General features: G+C 45.0%; 1 protein-coding gene across 2 annotated transcripts in view; it reads right to left on the minus strand.

The window, feature by feature from the left end:
- slc4a4a (solute carrier family 4 member 4a) overlaps nucleotides 1–17,732 on the minus strand; it is a 37,457-nt gene extending 19,725 nt beyond the window's left edge. The window contains exons 1-5 of one of the 2 annotated variants that reach the window (XM_037482219.2): nucleotides 17,583–17,732; nucleotides 16,907–17,003; nucleotides 11,908–11,981; nucleotides 8,255–8,428; nucleotides 1,064–1,199 (exon numbers count right to left, since the gene is read on the minus strand). In XM_037482219.2, the coding sequence (XP_037338116.2) occupies nucleotides 1,064–1,199; nucleotides 8,255–8,428; nucleotides 11,908–11,981; nucleotides 16,907–16,923 (401 nt within the window). In that variant the 5' untranslated portion in view covers nucleotides 16,924–17,003; nucleotides 17,583–17,732. The remainder of the gene's footprint in view (nucleotides 1–1,063; nucleotides 1,200–8,254; nucleotides 8,429–11,907; nucleotides 11,982–16,906; nucleotides 17,004–17,582) is intronic. The other variant, XM_037482220.2, reaches the window with a different exon arrangement.
- Between the last annotated feature and the right edge of the window lie 4,732 nt (nucleotides 17,733–22,464).

Genomic DNA, 22,464 nt, shown 5'->3' on the forward strand with positions numbered 1-22,464 from the left:
CAAAGTCTCATTAAGTGCCTCACTGGCGATGTGACAGAATTCTGTTCTTTGTTATAATAAGTTGGTTCTTTAATTCAGAGGCAGTGTTTCTATTTTCTTCATGTATCTTTTTAATCACACTCTCTCTCTGGCTCTCTAGTCATGGAGATGAGAAACCGTAACTGGTGCTGAGGACTTTCTATACCGGGTCTTATTTGGACACTTTTGGCTGCAAAAAATAGCACTGGGCCGACAGCCAGCTCTCCCCAAGTCTCCTGAGATCTTTTATCCGTTTTGGAAGCACTGAGTCCACTTGGTGAGACTTTGGACCGGGTCCTAATCTCTGCAGTTATCTGCAGAATAATAAGTCTGACGTTAAAGATGGAGGACTGATTAGTTTTACCTCTTGTAAGCATTGAAACCTTTTTCCTTGAAACGGTGTGAAACTGTGGCTTTTTCTTAACTTCTCATATAACCTCTTCTCATTTTTGGATTGTATTTGTTCTGGGAAAATAGCAATGAACAAACACAGCTTTGTTCTCTTTGTAATCTACGTACATTACTTATTGAATATTCATAGAAAAAAAATACATTCTACCCTGTACTTTGTTGTGTTTGATCATTTTGGGTTGCACTTTTTCAAAATGGTTGTCATTATGGTTATTTGCATTTTCACTGATATTTTGTCCATTCCAGGCTGCAGTTTCAACTTTTTGAATTTTAACATGACTCGGTTAGTGATCAGATGTCAACGCCTTAGAAAGCCTTGTGGAGTAAAAGCAGAGGCTTTTATTAGGTGCACTGAAAGATTCTTCTGCAACAGATCAACTCATTTGGAGGCTCAAACAGCGGCCTGAGGATCTAGTTTCCCCCTGAGAGCTTCACTCATCCAACGCTGATGATGTATAAACATCCCTCAAGTGGGCCACACAAGAGAGACCTGTGAGACTGTGAGCTGCTTTTTATGCCCCTGCAAATGCAAATCTTTTCTTCACAGACATAACGATCAAACAAAAGTGAATGGAGGCGGTTTCTACACCTCATTGCAACTGCAGGTGCGCGCACAGGAAGCCCCGGGTCTTACCTGGCCGTCTCCTTCCACTCCATCTCCTGTCCGTCCACCGACAGCAGCTCGTCCAGCTCCGTGAAGAGCTGCGGCGGCGGCGGGCCGTCATCCTCCTCGCCGAGGATGAAGCGGATCCTCTCGGCTGCCGGCGAGACTGCGGAGAGAGGGAAGATGCTGCGGTTCACAGGCTGGCAATGGCGCCCGTTGGGCAGCGGTCTGGGCGCCGGCTTCCCCTCCTCGGCCGGCGCCGTCCCGGTGACCTCGGGAGAAGGCGGAGGCGGTGGGATTTTCACCATGACCTCCTCGGCTTTCTCTGCCGCATCCTCTTCTTTCTCTTCCTTCTCCTCTTGGTTATTGTTGTTGGTGGACATCTTCAAGCACTCAAGTGACTCCCCTCCTCCGCCCCCCCTCCCCACTTTGCTCTTCAAATCAGCTGACCCGGGGCTGCTGCTCCTCCGATAGCGGCACAAGCTCCCCAAGAGTCCCAAAGCAGCAGCTAAACCCTCATTAGAGTCTCGGGGGGCAGTGACAGGCGCTCTCAGCTGCCCGCTCCGGCACTTTGTGGACCAGGTAGGAGGGGGCCGATGGGGTTTAGGGGTCCCCTCGGTGACAGTGTCCCCACAGCTAGCCCCCTCTGCCTCTCCTCCGGTCCTCCCCTGCACTGTTTGAACAGGCCTTCACCATTGGCCTTCCAGGCTTTGGCAAGCTGCCCTGGAGCCCCTCATTAACAATTAGGAAATGGTCCACTAACTGGCCCCTTCTGTGGCAGAGGCTCGGCTTTCCTCCCCCCCCCCCCCCGTGTCCTTGTGTGAAATACGATTTCAACAGGATTGATATATGGATCAGATGTTTCGGTGTTAAACACGTTGCAAACGGTTAGACGCCATGCGCGCGTGTTCCAAGTGGAAACATTATTTGAACTTTCAATTTGTGAGCAAAACAATAACCGGCCCCCATTCGTGTCAAGAGGCACGTGCATGGAGAAAACTGTACACAAAGATCATTGTGGTCAGCAAACAGCCGACAAGAAGAGCGCACGAGGCCCCAACGGAGCTGCAGCTGGTTTACGAAAAAGCTCACAGCGAAACAATGGAGCGTTAATATGTAAAAAAAGAACGAAAAATGTCCATTCCACATAATGCATGGCTGGGATTAATGTGAAGAATGCAAATGCATTGACTATTTAATTGATATTTTTACATCAGCTGAGCTGATCAGTGAGAATCACAGAGGCACAAGAGTGTGTGTGTGTGTGTGTGTGTGTGTGTGTGTGTGTGTGTGTGTGTGTTAGGGCTGCACAGTGATATACTGGGATATACCAGGATACACCGGGATACCGTCAGAATGTTTCTTAATACCGTGAAATGGATTTTTGGCCATACCGTGCAGCCCTAGTGTGTGTGTGTGTTTGTGTGTGTGAGATCCTAACAAAGCAGGCTGCTGTGATTACATAACAGCTTGCTAACACTGAGGCACCAGAGAGTGGATCCTGAATGTAAGACTCAGATTCAGAATGAACCGACAAACTTTTCACACTTCTCAAATAAACCCACGCGGCGTGGAAGTCTCTCTTGAGGAAGCTCCCCCCCAGTGCTGCCTGGTCCTGACGCCTATTGTTGACCATGCTTTGTGTGGTGTAAAATATCTATAAATATATGTCTGTACAACCCATGTGACTGTGATTGCAGTTTTCTAGATCGATATTGATCCAAATTCTCTTAATTCTGCCCTCAAAGTGCACAAGATTGACTTAAAAATTCACAAAATCTTCTCCCTGGGGAGCATGCCCCTAAGGGGTGCGAAGTCCTTGGACTTTCACTTACACAGAAAATAAATGATTAGCAGGGCATCCCACCTGGGGCAAGGTGCTGCTCTTAAACGAAGATTTCATGCAGATATCTTCACCAGGGAGGACAGACCATAAAAAGTGTTTGACTGCTTTCTCCTTCGCAGGTGAAATGTAGAAATACATTTATTTCGAGGAACATCAATGACATCACGTCCGATGCCACGTTCATTCATTCATTCGATGGTAAAGGAGGTGAAAGCTTGCAGTTTCCCCTCATTGTGTTTTTCCACAGCACCACAGCGACAGCAGCAGGTACGGGCCAGACAAGCAGCTGGGAGATTACTAGGTGTTACTAGAGGGGGGGGGGGGGGGGGGGCAACTGGCTGTCTGCTGGCACACACACACACACACACACACATTTCCACAGGCTGCAACTAGCTTAAGTCACGGCAGCTTGTTTAATAGCACCTCGGCTGGAATAATTTACACGTGCGTTTCACACATTCAGCTGACGCTCCTGATCCACTGTGATTTGTGCTGATTACAGTAAACAGTTCAAACAAGCTTTAAATACCTGTGCGGCCCAAACTGCATGCAAAGAATAGTAAGCGGTGGGAGGACGGGCTCAGAGCCTCAGGAGAATCACGTGCTGCTGGGACGTACACGTACAGCAAAGAGGGGCAGTGAGGTGGCTTCTTATGGTGTCACAATACACACAAACACCCCAGTGTTTCCTATCAGATCAATGTAAGGACATCCTGCTGAAGGAAAGCCATTACCAAAGCAGACATTTATTTTACTTACTAAGATCAGCAGAAGCCACAATAATAATAAGTTCAAGAAGTATTTTCTGAAGCTTCCTTTTAATACACTGTGGGAATCTAGGGGGTGTTCAAGAGAGATCAATACTACGCAGCAAACCCCCCCCCCCCCCCCCCCCCGCGGGTGAGGGTGCTAGGAGGAAGGTGGGTGAGCAGGGATCAGGGGTGAGGCTCAGTGCCCAGTGAAAGCAAACAGGAGTGAGAGAGAGCACCAAGAGGAGGGGTAGAGATGAAAATCCCAGCGTCCAAACGCAATTTCAAAGCTCTGTGTGCTCTAGCCAAGAGCCACAGGCGCACAAAGAGGACTTTGTCCCAGAAGCAGAGGCTCATGGGATAGGGGATGGAGCAAGAATGTCCGCTGCCCGGCAGAAAGCTCAGTGTGACTCCCACTAAAGGCCGGTTCAGTCCCCCCCCCCCCCCCCCCCCCCACGACATGCATCCTACACAAATACCTTCCGTCCCCTCTGAAGCACTCAGCGCACCACCACGAGCTACATGGGGACTAACGTGCACGTGCATCGTCAGTGACGCTCGCCGCCGCTCATTCTGAAGGCAACAGGGAGCCTTTTTGGATGAGTGGCGCTCAGTATGCAGGGAGGCTCGCACGCAGCGCCAGCGCAGCGCCAACGGGGCGGGGTGCAGAGGGGGAACCACTGAGGGCACGGTGTTTATAAGGCCTGGTGTTGGGTTGTCATAGCTAAGGTGCTTTTAATGAGAACGTACCAAAGCTGAAAGGTAAGGGAGAGGGGGGGGGTGACCTTAGTCACACTTTCCTTTTTGCTTTCACGGTAAAAAAAACCCAATGCGAATCATCGCAGAAGGGTCGGGTTCATGTGTGACGCCACAGTTTGTTTACAAAATGCTGCTATTGTGTAATAATGTGTAACCATCAATCCTTGATGTACTGTGTAAAATTGTCAACCCGCCACAGTCTCACAACAAGAGACCCATTTACACAGTCTGGTTTTAAACAAAATCCAATAGTATAAGAACCGTAGTAATCTACGTAATCCACTTTGAAAGAATGTTTGATCACACTAAAATGTAAGGGGGGGGGGGGGGGATTTGCAAAGAAAAGCATGCTCATCAAAATGTCAAACGGCCCTGGACACACATGTAGGCTACGCTCTCCGTCCCTGCGGCACTCATCTGACCAAACAAGAGGCTTTCAGCGGGGGGGGCGGGTTCACAGAGGGAGAAACATGGAGGAGGGCGGGGGACCACAGTGGGACATTAGGTAAATCGCATGCCTTGCATCAGTTTCTGCGTGCCTGACAGATTCCAGCTTTGTTTACACAAACATATCTCAATGGAACATCTGCTTTGACGTTAAAAAAAGACAAATAAGCAATATTTCTCTGTGGCGATATTTGGAAATAGTTGAAAAAACGGATTTGGAATAAACCACTTCAAATCCAATCTGCCCCAGCACAGGTGGGCACACACACACACACACACCTGCCCTCCGTACCCGCCGAGGAAAGAAAACCTCGCTCAGGATCGTTTATTACAGTCACAGATGTTGCAGCAGAGCGTGCGTTACGTGTGGTTTCTATTTGTTTCCCTGCCAATTCAAAGCATGCAGGATTAGGGTTGCAAAGGGGCGGAAAGTTTCCGGTAAATTTCCGGAAAGTTTCCGTGGGAATTTTGAAAAAAAAAAAAAGGGGGGGGGGGGTCAAAGTTTTTTTGCAAAAGCATTTAACAGGGAACTTGATGTAGTTGAGAACAGGACTATGCACGCCTCGCTCAGCTGGACCCTGGATGGTCGGGAACACACATAAGTTCACCTTGATTATTCACAGCTTTCGGGGGTCCATCCAAAAGTGTGAGTTGGGCAACTTATCGCACCACAGCAGGGCTATCGAGGCCACACTACTGCATTTGAGCAGAAGAAATACATTGACTCAGATAGGTTGTGATGATATTACTGGGGTAAATATATTATTGATGAGACAAACAAGCTGCTAGTCATTAACAAACTGACAGATTACCCAAAAATGTCCAGTTTATTCCCGTTAATTCCCGTGGAAAGTTCCCTACTTTGAATTTTGCAAGCCCATGTTGAAGGATGTTGAAGAATCTCTGATTCATCCGTTGTAGAAACTGAACAGAATTTCAAACATTTCACCTTTAGTTGTTCGCATTGAATGAAATGGAAATTAAAAAAAAAAAAAGGTTTGTTTGAGTAGTACAGCTTCGTTAATTCCGTGACGACTTTTGACCAGAGATCAACAGCGCCTACGCTCCTCCACCCGCACCGACCAGCAGAGCGCCAACGTGTTGACAGTTAACAAAACGTCATCGCTCTCCCGTCTCCTGCCAACATAGTGACAGTTTCCGTGAATGGAGGATTACTAAAGCTAATCCTTCGTTCACGGTAAATGTCACTGTGACACTGTAAACAAACCGCGCCGTGTGCGTCCTCGGTTGGTCTCACTTTGACACACACATATTCATATATATGTGCGCGCACACACACACACACACACACAATGATATTTCTCCATGTCTTCCGATACGTCGCTTGAGTCTGTTTTGCACGTTTCTTTGACTCTGGATAATTAAATATGGATATTCGGCTGCTTCGAATACATTTTTCTTCAACTGCAACTCGTCTGGTTTCTCAAACTAATGTTTAATAGGGTTCAGTGATAATGAAACAATGCCGCTATTATTTAGTAGTTAAGCTTGCGCATCCTTGAACTACTAAATGCACTGAATAAAGTTGTCAATACGTCATCTCTGATAATTTGTAATCACACGCCCACCGGTTCAACCTCGTGTTCACTGAAGACACTGAAACAAAGCTTTGCAGGACTCGACAGGACGACGCAGCGGGGTTTGTTGTCGTAGCGTAAAAGCATCCGTGTTGTCATGAGTTTCATTTGAACAGGTGGGAAAATGTCGCAGCCAGCAGCCCAATAGTGGAAACACAACACCCAAACACTCCTCCACAACATTGGAGCGGTCGACCACACATCTCATCTGTGAATGCGGTTCAAAAACAGAAACTCGTGTGCATCAACCAAGTGTGAGTAAATGAACTGGCGAGGCTGAAGAGTAACGCTGTTTACACACAACAGGTTGGAGTATTTACCTTCATGGCCCTACAGACATGATCCACCAGTTACAGCGAGCACACATCCGTCTAAAGGCTCAGTAGCCAGATAATCGCTTTCAGGGCTTGGGGACAGCGTTAGATGTGAAACAAGGATTCACTGGTTAAAGGCAGAAATCAAATTTAATAATAATAATATTAAGTCAAGAAACTAGTTTGTAACTTAGTGAAGCTCATGTACAGCAGCTTCATCACATTGTGCTCAACACCATCACAACACCAGCGATCACTTCCTGTGCCACTTTGGAAGCGCGTTACAGACCTGCGTGTCTCCGACATGCTCAACACCTCCTCGCACTACTGACAAACCAAAGCCAAAAATATATGTATATATACAGTATATTTGTCCCGTCGCAGTCAGTAGCAGCTACCAGATGGGCCGGCTGTAATATATTCTCTGATTGGATTTATGTCCCAAGGACAATCCCCTCACATCAAGTGATGTGTGCTCATTGTAGAAATCCACTTCTGGTGTATTTCGTCCCTTTTGTCCCGTCACGTGTGCAAAGAGGACGTCATTGCCTCGACATGTTTAGACTACTGTTACACATGTTTGCATCATGTAAGCACCTCTGCACCAATTCAAGGACATAAAATGTCTGTTCACAACTTTCGTTTGGTTCTGACCCTTCATGTCAACAAGTTCCTGTTTGAATCGACTTTGGAGACTTCAAAGACTTTTACCATATAGCAATATGCCTCTTCTTTAACCTTTTTCAATTGATAATCATCTAGTGACCTCTTTAGATTTATCTCAAAGCCCATTATATATGCTGTCTCCCAAACTAGGCTCATGAAATTGTACTGTAGTTTTTATTTTTTTTTAAAGTCACAGCTGACATTATAAATCACTGTTCATCTACAGATTTTATAGATGCAAATTGGATTTCCGTCTCATGCAAATTCAAACCATAACTCGCGCAGTTATGGCTGAGAAACATCCGTTAGAGTCAGTAACCCGATGCAACCTCTCGTCTCCCTTTTTCTCGACCCTCTTTGTCCCTGAGCATCCGCGCGGGGCAGCAGCGGCGCCTGAGGCCCAATCGCACTTTCCACCCTTTTTTTTTAACGGGACACTGGAAGCTTCAGTCAACCAGGAACTCGGGCATTAACACGTACCGACGGCACGCACACAGAGAGGGACACGCTTATGTCTACGAGCAAGGACACAGGCCAAAGGACGGCAAAGCACTCACTGGCTGCACGTGAGGGACCCGAATCAGCACAAACACAATCACACCCGAGTAGCCCATTACGTCCGAGGGAAAATGGACTCTGCTCCGTCCAAACGCGCTCGTCACTCAGCGGGACGCGCGTGGCTATTTCTGGACTTGGACTCAGCAAACGTCGTACCGGGCTCACGGGGAGGGACGGGGGGGGGGGGGGGGGGGGCTTTTTTATTTTCTGGAAAAGAGAGCAGCCTTCCGCCGTGACGGACAGGAGCCCTGACGCGACCTGACGTGGGCTCCATCACCGCTTACCCAGAGGTTTGAGGATGGTGTTGCTGGGCTCGTCGTTGTTTTCGGTGTCCGACCTGTCGAAGGTGTTCTCCGTCAAACGCTCCTTTCTGTCCTTGTGGGCGGCTTTCCGGCGGTGGCGCCGCCGCCGCCGATAGCTCTTGGGCACGCGCACGCCGATGTAGACGGTGTGGTGGCCTGCGAGGGGGAGGAGAAGAGAAAAGAACGGATGAACTTTGTGGGACTCATTTTCGGTTTAGATTGCTGCGTCGAGAAGGATTCCCTGGAAGATGTGATCCAGAATACGTAAAACGCAACGAGACCCAAACACCACCTGGACCACTTTGAAATTCAGGTCCATCAGGGAACATTCTCACAGCGGGGCTATTGAGGTCGCAGTACACCGTCAAAACTAATATTTGGACAGAAGAATAAGTGGGATGCAGCAGTGGAAACGCCATGACGGCTTGCATGATTTCATTAATTCCGTTTTTTTTAAATGTTTTTAAAATAACACAAAAAATCTAAAATTTTAAGATTTAGTCTTTAGAAGAATTCATTAAAAACAACATTGTAACAACAACAACAACATTCATCGATCACCACAAATGGAGATCAATGAATTGATGAATTGTTGCAGCCTTGTTGGTGCAGCGTTATTGAAGCGATGAATAAAGCGAAATCGGTGTCGTCACAGACGAAGCCGACCTGCAGTGTACGCTTATGGGAGTAACCTTTCGGGCTGGACATCTAGAGTCCTCCAGAAACAAAAGGCTTAATGAGATCAGTGTCAGACGGGCGGCGCCGAGCACCGGCACATGACCCAACCAGGAAGTGGCGGAAGCCCTCGACGACGCGAACAATGAGCTCTCTTCAAGCACAACAGCGCTCATTATTCACCCGTAGCACAAGGCCGTGGTTTTTTTAGGGGTTTGTCTAAATTCCCTGACACCAAAGTACACCGAGCGGATCCCGAGCATCGCGGTCGAGGGAGGTCTAAAATGTCTAAAACAGTCTCACCTGCTTTTCGTTAAATACTAGAAATCAGACATCGGCTTTGTAAGACTTGTTGTTGATGGGATTAAATGTTCTCAAAACCACAGAGAAAAATGCAAGTGCCTTACATTGTTTTTTTGAATACATTACATGTACTTTTCAAATCACTTAAAGAGGGAGTTAATCATGTATATCGGTATTTACTCAGTTATCGGAGCCTCTTGTTGTGCGAGCTACTGCATGCCTTTAAACTAGATTATTGCATGAGCATGCAAGATTATAATTAAGCAATAAGGTACAACAGGCTGTACTTTATTGCTTGACGCGCATCATTAGAGGAGGGGATGTACCTGCCCCAACACTTCACGTCAAAGGGATTATCCTGCCAAAATAAAAGGTAAGGATTTAGCCATTTTCAGTGCACTAGTCTATTTTGGTAACTTCAAGGCCCGCATCGCCCGCAGCAGAGCTACTACCCACAAGGACCTCTGGATTAGCAGAGATGAGGTGGCCCAGTGTTTACGAGGATAACACTGAAAACACCAGATCAATAGTCCAAAGACAAAACACTGGCCGACAAGACAAACATCTACTGCAGGAAACAAAACAGAAGTTGTTGGGACCTGAGCTGATTCAAGAGAGGGATGTAGATGTTTTTTAATCTGTATACAGTGTTCAAACGTTGGCAATTCTATGTTAGGACTGGAGGTCTGAAGCTAATAAAATAATATAACCAAAATGTCCTAGCAGTCACTTTATGAACTGTAGAGCTGAAATAGCTTCACACAAAAGCCCGGCATGATTCTGTTCCGTTTGACACCGGGGCTCAAAGTGGCATTAGAGTGGCCCAAAGACGCAATCCCACTTAACATGCAGACAGCGGACGTTACAGCGAGACCCGGCAGCCAGATGGCCGCGCTGCGACCAATGAAGGAGAAGGGAGACCCCGGTGCCATCGGGCCTGATCGACGAGCAACGAGCCCCCAGCGGGAAGACGTTCGCACGGCAACAAGAAAGGAATAAAAAGCGGTCGAGTCAAGGGGCTGCAAAGAGGCGCTTGTGTAACGACTTCCTCTCCTGGAAGAAGAAGAGGCTTTTGAATGAAATGAAATAAAATCCCTGTGTTTGGAGGAACGGTTTGTTCAGCCCGCTGGGATTTTTGAGGAGAGGCAACGCCGCCGCCAGTTTCCCCGGTAACCGCGGCGCTGGGGCCAGGCCGGACCGGTGGGGAGGAGGGCAACGCGCCACGCAGCGCTGACAGCATGCTAATGCTAAACAGCCTCGGAAAAAATATGTATGCACTAATGGGATTAGTGGGGGTGGACTCCTTATCTAAAGCGTAACACTTTTGGATTACATCACAGGGATACAAACATCTCCCCTGCGGTGGTGCCAGTGTTTACAGGCCCCGCAGAGTTCAGGAACCACATATTTGGCTCCGGTGATAAAAAACGCACTTATCAGTGTCGCACAAAGATAATCAAGGCCGCCTCTTCCGGACCGTTATCTCGCGAGAAGTGAGAAGCGCGGGGCTACCTCGTCGCTTCTCTCATCAGCTGAGCTACGAGCGAGCAGCGGAGGGAGGCCGGTCTCCGCGGAGGACGGAGGACGGGGACGGGGAAGGGCGCTGGAGGGACAAGATGTTGACCTGCAGCACGAGTCACACCGCTGTGAAAATATGCAATGATTTATCTCAACTACGACTAAAGGACTTTAGGGATCACGTTTTGTTGGGCCTACATAAGAGTTACCGACCCGTGTTGACAAGCTCTTTTTAAAGCCATTCAATTATTCAATTATATACAAAAAACACGTGTCACAGACTGCGTTCATTTCAATATTCAATAGTTTGCGTTATCGACGTGTGGAAGGGCTGCACAATAATTTGTTTTTTTATCTTTATGTAAACTTGTGCAATAAATATATTGATGTTTCTTTTTTGAGTTCACTAAGTCCTACAGAATGGTGATACAGTTTACATTTGAACATTTTTACAGATGTGGACTTAAAGTTCACTGCGAGGGATTACATCACTCCTGTTTCAGGAAACTTACTGTCTCATATTATTACAGAAATGAATGGATACATTCTGATGACAATAGCTACGAAGTACGGATTTAAAGTAACTTAATGAGTATGAATGAGGGTCTAAGGGTACCTTTTGTTCTGGGTTTTTTCTGCCCGTGCTCCTCGGTGTGTTCTACATCATCATTTGGTGATCTACATCATCTTGTGTTCTACATTATCTTGCGATCTACATCATCTCGTGTTCTACATTATCTTGTGATCTACATCATCTCATGTTCTACATTATCTTGTGATCTACATAATCTCATGTTCTACATTATCTCGTGATCTACATCATCTTGTGCGTAGGCGTAGGAAGTGTGACGTCTGGAGGCTGAAGGAGGTCCTTCCTGTTTCTCTCGATAAAAGGCCCCGGCTTTAGACAAATCCATTCAGAGTCTCAAATGGAGACTCTGTGTTGTCTGAGTAACTTCAGGAACTTTTCTAATGTTGTTCAAACTGAGAGAAACCTTTGTTTACGCTTAGAGAGAAGCATCCATAAAGACACTGTGTCACTATTGCTTTGCAGTCCACATCGCACGGGGGATAGAGAAGACATTGATTTTTCATCACATGCAGAGATATCAGAGTGTTGCAGGAACAGGTGAACTCACCCTCGACCTCCTCCTCGTCGCAGAGGTGCTTGAGTAAGGACGCGCCCCGGTCCAGCACCGCCTCGTCCTCCATCCTGTAGTAATAGAAGAGGAAGAGAGACTGCTCACACTTCTCCTCCAGAGACAACGTGGAGCCATAGCGCTTTGGCTCGTTCACCTGCAGTGAGTTGGGACTGGGGCTCAGTCTGGTGCTGCTGGTGGCGCTCATTAAAGAAGGCTCATTGGGGGGGACACGCCGCGCGAGAGGCGCCTTAAGATCCGCGTCCCAGCGAAGCAAAACCGCCCTCCGGTGAGCCGGCGCGTGTCGTCCTTGAGGAGAGCAAAGCAGTGGATAATCTGCCGCGGGGGGGGGGTGAGGGCAGGAAGTCGCTGCTAATTGATTGACCGGGTCTGCTCATGCTCAATAAAGTCAAAAAGACGACCCAGACCGGCTGAGACAGGTCCGAGTGCGTCTGCGGACACACCTCGCCTAGTCAAGGTGATGCCTATTTAATACAGGGCGATGGGGGGTGGGGAGGGGGGGTCCTAAAAAGGTATCAGTAAGTGTGGCTAATCAGTCCCACGCCCACACACTACAAAGCCTCTCCATCTGGCCGGTAATGCCTACCACACCCCCGCCCCCCCCTCTCCCTCCCCCATGAGAAACAAGTGGGGCATCACATGACTGTCTCATCCCCCTTACAGGATTACGCCGGCTTTACTTAAAAGACAACACTGACGGAAGGCCGCAGCACGCCGCCGCATCCGCCGCGGGGCGAGAGGGGGGGGGGGGTATTTAAGTTGTGAGAAATATGAATAAACTTTACAGGTAGTTCTGCGCATTGAGCTTGTTTGGTTTTGAAACACTTCTCTTGGTGGTTCTGACCATCCACGCAGTGACCCGATCGCTCTGTGTGTGGACAAACAACCGTCCAATACACACCTGTGAGGTGGAAAAAGAGCTCACGCATCATAAAGCTCCTGGAAATAAAGTTGCTCAAGTTCTTCGGCCATTTCCAGAACCTCCTGACGACAGTCTTGAATACCCATTTTCTATTCTTTCATACATATATATATATATTAAAGTAAAAAAGGGGCAAATTAGATTAAAATATCTTTTAGGGCCCACTGAAACATGCATTTTCACTGATGAAAAGCATCTTGTGGAGCTTTAACTTTGAAGCACCACGACTGAGTTCCAAGCAGAGGTCTTCTCATGTGTGTTCCTCTGCAGCTCTCCTGCTGCTAGCAGCCTTCATACCTCCTCCATTGCCACCTATGGAACGATCACAGACATAACAGGCCAAACTGCCCTCTGCCTCAGCCGGCCGGCCTCAAAACATTTCTTGGTAACTGATTCGGCAAGAAAATAAAACAAGTTTTGCTTTGTTGAAATAATTCATGGAAATAATTTGTAAAGTGGAGATATAAGAAATTGTAAGCTTTGTCATTCATTTATTTTTCTTTAAAACTGGATAACCTAAGTTTCCCAGAGAGCTTTTCACACCTCAATAAAAACACTGCACAGGGCCACCGATTGCTCTCAAAGTTAAAAGATCTAACGAGCAGTTTGGTAGCAGTCCTCTTTTAAAGATGAACTAAGGATCATTACGGGTGTTTTAACAATAAAGCTGTGGTTGTGCTCGGTTGGAGAAACAAAAAGTGAGTGGTTGAGGCCGCTGTGGTCCACGCAGGGTTAGGATCCTTAAACTTTAACACAGTCTTTAAATGATCTTTAAGGACTCAGTTAACATACAAACCTGTGTAGTTTGAATATACAGAGGGGGTTCGTTAAGCAACAAGCACATTATAATAACATTATGCGGTAAAAACTCTTAGAAGGCCACTAATCATTTTAGCCTTTTACAAACAGCTAATTTACGTACGTACACGTTGACCTTTGTCAGGATGCACAGCGTTTCCAGTGCTACCTGCATTGAGTACAACTCATATTTGAAGCAGGAGAAGATTGTCAAGTGCAGACAGGATCGTTTTTGGCCCAAATGAATGTATGAAGCAGTAACGTAATGTTGATACTTTGTCTGGAAGCATTTGGTGTCGTAGGTAAATTATAATACAGTGTCACGGCAGGGGAATAGCGAGGTCAAAGGTCAGCTTTAGAACAGCCTCTCTTCCAGCTGGTTGGGATTCAGCGCCCCGCTCACCAGGGAACAGTCATTGCTGATTGCGTCATAATCTCGAAAAAAGAAAGATGTATATTTTTAAAGATCCAGCTTCTTCCAAACCATCTGTGTCATTTTTTACTTCTGCGCATTGAGTTTGTTTGGTTTTGAAACACTTTTCTTGGTGGTTCTGATCATTCACGCAGTGACCCGATCGGCTCTGTGCGTCCAATACACACCTGTGAGGTGGAAAAATTCCAATACAAAACTCCAGGAAATAAAGTTTTTGGGGGTTTTTTTTAAGTTAAAAAAAGGACAAATTATATTAAAATCCCTTTGATTTTGGAATTGATGAAAAGCGTCTGGTGGAGCTTTAACTTTGAAGCACCACGACTCAGTTCCAAGCAGAGGTCTTCTCATGTGTGTTCCTCTGCAGCTCTCCTGCTGCTAGCAGCCTTCATACCTCCTCCATTGCCACCTATGGAACAATCACGGACATAACAGGCCAAACTGCCCTCACTAAATCTCTAGAGAAGGAGGCGGTGAAAACATTTCCAGGTAAACTGATTCGGCAAGAAAATAAAACGCTTTATACTTTGTTTATTGCACGATGTTGCATGGAAATAATTTGTAAAGTTGACCAATAAAAAATGCTAAGCTTTGTCATTCATTTATTTTTCTTGAGAACTTTATTTCCTACATTTCCCAGAGGGCTTTTAACACCATTATAAAACCACGGCACAGCAGACAATCTAAAAACCCACGTCTCCCATCTGACTTCCACCTGCAGAGAGGATCTCGTGCATCGTTTCGTGATCTCCTCTTTCACCCTCTGGGAGGCTTGTAGAGCCACTTCAGCACAAAAGAGTTTCTGCTTTTTGAAGTTCCGATATTCTAATGAAATGATTTATTTGAAGTTTCCTTTAAATATTGTTTTATAACAATATAATATCAGTTATAACTGAGTAAAGCATTAGTTGGGGATCTAGAATATCCCACAAGAGGAAGCTTGATTAAATATTGTACCACACGTTCAGTTAAAGGACTACAAATACTGTCATGATGCAAAATTTAAATTTCATGTCCTTGGTGGCTGCTGATATTTGTGTATGCAATGTAGAGTGCTTTTCCTCCTATTGAACTATCTTTGTGACTTTTATGTATAACTTTATAACTCTATAATCAAAGTGAATTTTGTCACACTGACAGCAAAATAGACTATACAATAATATATTTATTAAAATATTATAGGTTTGAATGTCGGGTCTTTGGGTCCCACTTCTGCCTTCTATGATTTTAGATCCTTGAAATAACTTCTATGATTGATGATCTTTTCACGCACACAAAACATTTAACTGTGACAAAAGGAAAGTAGACAAAAGAACCCAAAGGGACCACGGCGTGCAAACTACAAGGGTGTTAACCTATTTCAAGATGGATTTAATCCTTTCATCAATATATTTAATTATGTAAATGTTGATAATCTTCCAACAACCTCATGACAAGATGTGAAAGCAATCAAACGCTGACAAGCTGTTCCGTTGCACTGTTGCTTGCACATAGGAGGCTATCTGCGTTTCACTTCAAAGATAAGGTATCAGCCCGGCCGTCCTTGTGAGGAACGACGGTGATCCGCATGCGTTTGGAGAGGTGAGCGTGTGGTCTGCCCAAAGCATCGGGAACATCCAACACCCAGCTGTGTTATTACGCTATACAACATCTACTGTGGTCGCTGCATGGGATGGGAACGCATGTGTCAGGCTCACATATCCGGTGTCGTGTACTCCAATCAAGTTTGCAAAGGCAAAGCCCCTCGCACAGTGACGGCAGAACGACGTCAGATATCAGATGTCCCGGAACGTCGGGGGGCTTTCTGCGCACAGCAGAAGGATGGGTTGGGTTTTTGTTAAACGATAGCCACCCGGGCTTTTGGGCTGACAGCGCTTTTCACTGTGCATGAGGAAGAAATTCAGAGCCGTGTTTCTTGGTAATTGCCTCACAGACCAAAAACCAAAAGTTCCCACCACCCACTTAAAGTGATTAAGGGTCACATCTGGGAAAAAAGCAGGGATCAGCTGAGGCTTAACAAGCTGGTATTGTTGCGCCAGTGTCATCATGACAAGTCACTCAATTAATGAGGTTAGCATTGTTTTCCTGAACTGTTTAAATCGGCTGTTAACACCTTTTTGGATAAATTTTCACCACTTTACTTGAGCAACTGACCCTTAAAAGATCATCATATGGATTGAATTAAACTCTTCCAGGTGGCTGAGAGTTTTGCTGACGACTTTCTGACAGTAATCACAGAAAAAAGCAAAGTCGCTATTTTGTAATGTCACTTTGGCCACTGTTTGCTCTCAAAGTTAAAAAATCTAACGAGCAGTTTGGTAGCAGTCCTCTTTTAAAGATGAATTAAAGATCATTAAGGGTGGTTTAATAATAAAGCTGTGGTTGTGCTGCGTTAGGGAAACAAAAAGTGACTGTTTGAGTTAGGATCCCTGCTTAAACTTTAACAGTCAGTCTTTAAATGATCTTTAAGGACTTTGTTAACGTACAACCCTGTGTAGTTTGAATATACAGAGGGGGTTCCTTAAGCAAAAGGCACATTAAAATCACATACACTTACTTTTAGCACAGCCACAGCCCTCACTGTATGAAAGGTGAGTTTTTATAAGCGTGAATGTCACCTTGTTGTAACACATCAGCCACATTACCTGACCACTTGTTCGTGAAGTGCACCTGATCTTACAAGCAATCATTACTCATTTTATTAGGCACTTGTCGCCGTTTGCATGCTCGCCTACACACACTACACAAAATCAATTCATTTAAAAAGGTCAAGTAGCTCCGCGTAGCGAGAAAATCACTCCTGTCTGAAGCTCGTTGCGGTCACTTACTTCTTGCCGCTGCTCATCTCTTCTGGTTGTGTGAGATGAAGCTCCTCAGTGAATGTGTGGAGCAGACGGATCACCGGAGTGGCTGCTGATGCTTGACCTGATAAAAAGAACAAATGAAGAGGTCATTTCTCAGAGTCTTTCACAACGAGGGTGCTTGACTACACGAACACCATGAAATAATAACTGCAGGACTTAATATGGGTCTGCTGTAAGGTCCAAGATTGACTTATTTACAAACACAATGCAGCAAAATATGATCAGAATCAGATAACTTATACATATAACGGATAATACGGTTAATAATAAATACACCATGTATGATACAAACACTACATTTGTGCACAATTGTAATAACAAAACTAATCCGGTGACAATTCCGAGTCACTTTACTGAGAGACAGCAGAAAGTGGCAGATTATAGTAATTCAGACCAAAGTGGCCCAAAGAGTAACACAACAAAACCAGCTCGTGCTGCGCATTTACGCGCCAGCCGACTCTCGATCGATGCCAAATAGTTCCAACACAGCTGGTGGACCACGCAGACAGCGTGACTTTAAAAGCCTTCAAAGAAAAAAATAAATAAAAGTGTCCCAAGTCGCGATGAACCGGTGACAAGCGGCACGAAAAAAAACGGAACCGGAACATTACTGCGACGCCCCCCCCCTCGACGCACTCACACGAGGCCGGGAGGAACGCGGCTGTCGAAACCCTCGCGGTGCGGACCCTGTGTCCCCGCTGCGGTGCCTGCGCGTCTGTCTCCGCTCGTCACCGGCCGCCGGGGAGCATGTGAGGTGAAGGAGTCCACTTGCGCACACACACACACACACACACACGGGGTTTGGAAGCGACTGAGTGCGCTCAGCGTGCGGCCGCCTCTACCCGCCGGACCGTCCTTCTGTCAACGCCACTCCTCCGGGTGGGAGGTCAAACGGCTGCGCCTGCTGCACCATCATCACTTTGCCAGGTCGCTCGTTAACTTTAAGTCAGTTAACCGTCGAATGTGGACGGTATGTTCAAAACATGAAATACACGAGATGCAGTTAGTGACAAAAAGCATAGAATGCCGATGGAAAAAAAACAACAACAATAACACATGCGAGCAACACAACATTAGACAGGAGACACATTTTTGTTTATCTATTTGAAAAAAAGTGATGTACTGTCATAGTTGTTTGGGATTATTCATCCAGCATCTCTATAGAGTTCTGCAGGATAGAGTCTTTACCCGCGACACTTGCTGGGATTGTTTATATGTTTGTGAGTCGGCGCATTGTGTCTCCGCAGCGCCATCTGTCGGGAGGTGACGCGCACACCGTCATCCTAAATTTAACAGCAGAAACAGCTAAAAATAAATGGTTGAGATGATCCTTCAATTTGTACGAACAGAAAAACTGACTGTCATCAATCTATAACACGTTCACAGTGGTTTGTAAAGACTAATTAACTTCAGTTACTGACAAACAGGAACATCCACCAGGTGACAGATGCCACCTTATCAAGCCAACCTTTCACAAAAAAAATACAAAAAGCTAGCTAATCGTCGTGGAGGTTTCCCATTCCAGACACAAGTTCTATGTTTAATCATTTAATTTCTCCACCTAACGTTATAATTTAATTTAAGACTAACGTTACTTTTAAAACATAACGTTACCTGTTCATAAGATAAGCGGCACTGCTCGTTAACAAAGTTAGCTCGTATGGAGATATTATTCACCGCTTACTTTAATGTTAGCTGACGTTAACATAGCTTACTGACCGTTGACGTTAGCTAAACGGTTGCAGTTATGCTAGCAATGCTATAACTAACACAAGCTAGCTACGGTAAAGATAACGTTACCAGACTCATCCGTTCGCCAGATAAAACATTGCAGCGGCCTTCTCGGCACACATAAATAACCGTGGTGGAAGGGGAATGAGTTGGATTCCTGCGCTATTTTTAATAGTAAAGTAAAACGTTATGACGTTGATCAACGGTGACGGTTTTAGCGGTTGACGCATGCGCACTGCAATGGCAAGCGTAGCTTTAATGGCTAATGGTTAGCATGTTAGCTAAAGCTGCATTTCTGATACTGTGTAATGTGATAGAAATTTCGCGGTTTTTTCCGACATTTTTAGAAACCAAACCAAACTGTAATGCAATATGAAAAATCTAACAATATACCATCGTATAACAATCACATCGGACATTTTCTGCGTATGGGGTTATTTTAATGAATGTTTTAAGCATTTTATTTTAACACAAAACTGAGCACACTTTTCTCAAACTTAGACTGGATTATCTTCAGTGGGGTAACATTTAACTATAAAAATCAAGAATAAAGCTTTCTTTCTTGTGATGTTTAATGTGTCATGTAGAGTCTCGTGCCAATAACTAATTTTTGGATATTGCCAAAACAGAGCTGGAAAAAGGGCTCCTGCTCAGGTTGTGTTGTTTGTCTGCACCTTCTAATCTGATTTTATATCTGCTTTATGTTTGTAAATGAATTCAAAGTCCTGTATGTCGTTTGTGTGTATGTTTGAGAGTAAATACAATGTAAAAAAGTATTTTTCTATTATCACGGTTTATGTTTTTATATCTCTTGTTGCTGCTACTTTGCCTTACAAGTCATCTGGGCTGAGCATCTTTTAAATCTTTTAATCAAATTTGCCTGTGAGGGCTTTACAGTCTGTACACGTGCAACATCCTCTGTCCCCAAACCCTCACATCGGCACAGGTACAAGAATAACTCCCCAAAAAGTGAAAAACCATTTGATGGGGGAAAAAGGGAAGAATCCTTAGTGAGGGATCCCTCTCCCGTGATGGATGGACTACAACGGATGTCATGTGTACAGAATAAACAACGTAAGAGATGTACAATACATTCAATTCCAATGACAGAAATGATTAAAATAAGTAGCCAGCCAGGTGTACCACTGCAGGGACGACCACCATCCGACATAACCACCATCTACAGAAACTTCACGAAAGAAGCAGAGCGGATGTTGGTCCACGATGACAGCAACAGTAATGTGATTAACATTTATAATTTATATATTATTGTACATATTACATATATATATATATATTTATGATAATGAGTATAATTATAATAGCAGCAGCAGTTGTCAGCAGGAGGCAGGTACAGGGTCCATACGGGACCACGATTATTGGAAACCCGTGATGCGAGAAAGCACAAACACTACGTGGAAGAAACAAAGTCCGTAATGCGCATTAATGTTGACAGTAATAGTAATGGGAATAATAATGGTGTTAGAAGTGGTAGGTGTCAGCAGGGCCAGCCAGGAGGCAGGAGGCAGGACCCAGGCGGGACCACGATCTGCGGACACATGCAAGGCGAGAAAGCACAAAAACTCCGGGGAAGAAGCTGAATCAGTGATGTGCATTAATGAGACGTGAATTTTTATTGAAAGAGGGAGAGGAGATTGATGTGTCCTAAGAAGTCCCCCAGCAGTCTAGGCTTATAGCAGCTTATCCAAGGGCTGGTCCGGCCTAACCTGAGCCAGCCCTAACTATAAGCGATATCAAAGAGGAGAGTCTTAATCTTTATCTTAAATGAGATGACCATGTCTGTCCCCCAGGACTGAAAGTGGAAGCTGGTTCCACAAAAGAGGAGCTTGATAACTGAAGGCTCTGGCCCCCATCCTACTTTTTCAGACTCTAGGACCAACACGTAACTCAGCATCTATGGACCGCAGCTCTCTAATAGGGCAATATGGTACTATAAGCTCCTTGAGATAAGACTATCGGTGAGAAGAAGAACCTTATATTCTATTCTTGATTTAACATGGAGCCAATGCAGAGAAGCTAATAGAGGAGTAAAACCTTTCCTAGTTCTTGTTGATACACATGCTGCAGCATTCTGAATCAACTGGAGAGGCTGAAGAGACTTATAAGAGCAGCCTGATCAAAAAGAATTGCAGTGATCTATTCTAGAAGTAACAAACGCACAAACACTTTTTTCTGCATCACTTAGAAACAGGAAGTTCCTGATTCTTGAAATATTACATAGATTAAGTCCTTGAAGTCTTCTTTATCTGAGATTTAAAGAATCTACAAGATTCTTGACATTGATGCTGGATACCCGAGGAATTCCATCCAGAAAAACTGTATCCCTGGAGAGTTGACTTGAAGGCGCTCTGGGCCTTAACTGTTTGAGGTGAGCATCAGAAAGTTGCTGGAAACTTTGATGTCCCCAAGACAATTTTGGGGTATTTTATAAGTCTAACAAGTTGGTCGGTCTCCTCTGGCTTGATCGGCAGATACAAGTGAGTATCGTCTGCATCGCAATGGAACTTTATCCGGTGTTTTCTGGTAACATCGACCAAAGGAAGCATATACATGGTAAATAAAATCGGGGGACGTGGGACTCCGTAAACAACATTGGTGGTCATCGAGGATTCATTTGTCAACAAATGAGATTTCATGATATCCAGTAAAGACGTGCTAATTAAAAGAAAATCTGAATCGCATCCAAGAGACAGGTCGAATATTTAGACTTTGAAATTGCAGAAGTCAGTTGATCAAGGTTGATGGAAGATGAGCCATCCAAGCAGGAACCACGTCCAACAACTGGTTGATTATTGAAGAAGTTCATGAAGTCGTTACCACTGAGGTCCAAAAGAATACACGGCTCGACAGAAAAGTGACTCTCTGTCAGTCTGGCTACAGTTCTGAAGAGAACGGGTTGATTTTATTTTTCTCTATTTATGCTCTTCTATTATAAAGAGCCTTTGTTTATGCCTTGAGGCTGTCTCACCAAACTAACCTAAATTCTTTTTCTCATTTGGAGGAATGGGCACAGTTTGCTTTAAGCTGCGGGTTTTAGGGTTTTACCAAGGAGCAAACTTCCTTCTTGTTTCCATCCTCTTTCCCAGAGGAGCTGTAGGGTCCAGTTCCACTCTCAAAGAGCCCGGAGCAGTATCAACAAAATGATCGTAGGAATGAAGTAGGAATTCAAAGGTTTGCAGACAGTGGTTCGACGAGAGAAGCTCCTGTGGAAAGACTGTTAAATGTTCTATTCCAGTACCATACACCAGAACCAAGTCGAGGGTATGATTGACGATGAATATGAGTATTAACATGACTTGGAGGAGTCGCTTCATTTAAGCTGAAATAGTCCCCATTCGACAGCCACGTTTCAGTAAAACAAATGTGATCTACATGGTAATCTGATACTAATTAATTTACTAAAACACCTTTAGATGACAGAGATCTAATATTTAAGAACCCACCCTTTTATTTTGCACTGTCGCATCATTGGTTTTAACGTTGATTAAGTTATTTGGTTTAAGTGTCCATGGGGCAGACACGGTCCCTATAGGGTTAATTATGGTTTGGGACAGTTGGAATGTGAAGACTGCATCTCTGCTTCCTGGTCTGGACTCTGGTTCATCTATAAAGAAATGATCAGTTACATCAAGCAGAATTTCACCATTAGACAAGCACTTCATTTGATTTATTTTTTACAGGTTTACAGATTTTTACAGCTTTTCTGACAAAAGCTATTTCAAAGTAAACTACATTTTAAGTGAACATCACGGCATTGCCGAAAGTAAAAT

The sequence above is a fragment of the Pungitius pungitius genome, chromosome 5, assembly GCF_949316345.1.
Source record: "Pungitius pungitius chromosome 5, fPunPun2.1, whole genome shotgun sequence".
Lineage (NCBI taxonomy): Eukaryota > Metazoa > Chordata > Actinopteri > Perciformes > Gasterosteidae > Pungitius > Pungitius pungitius.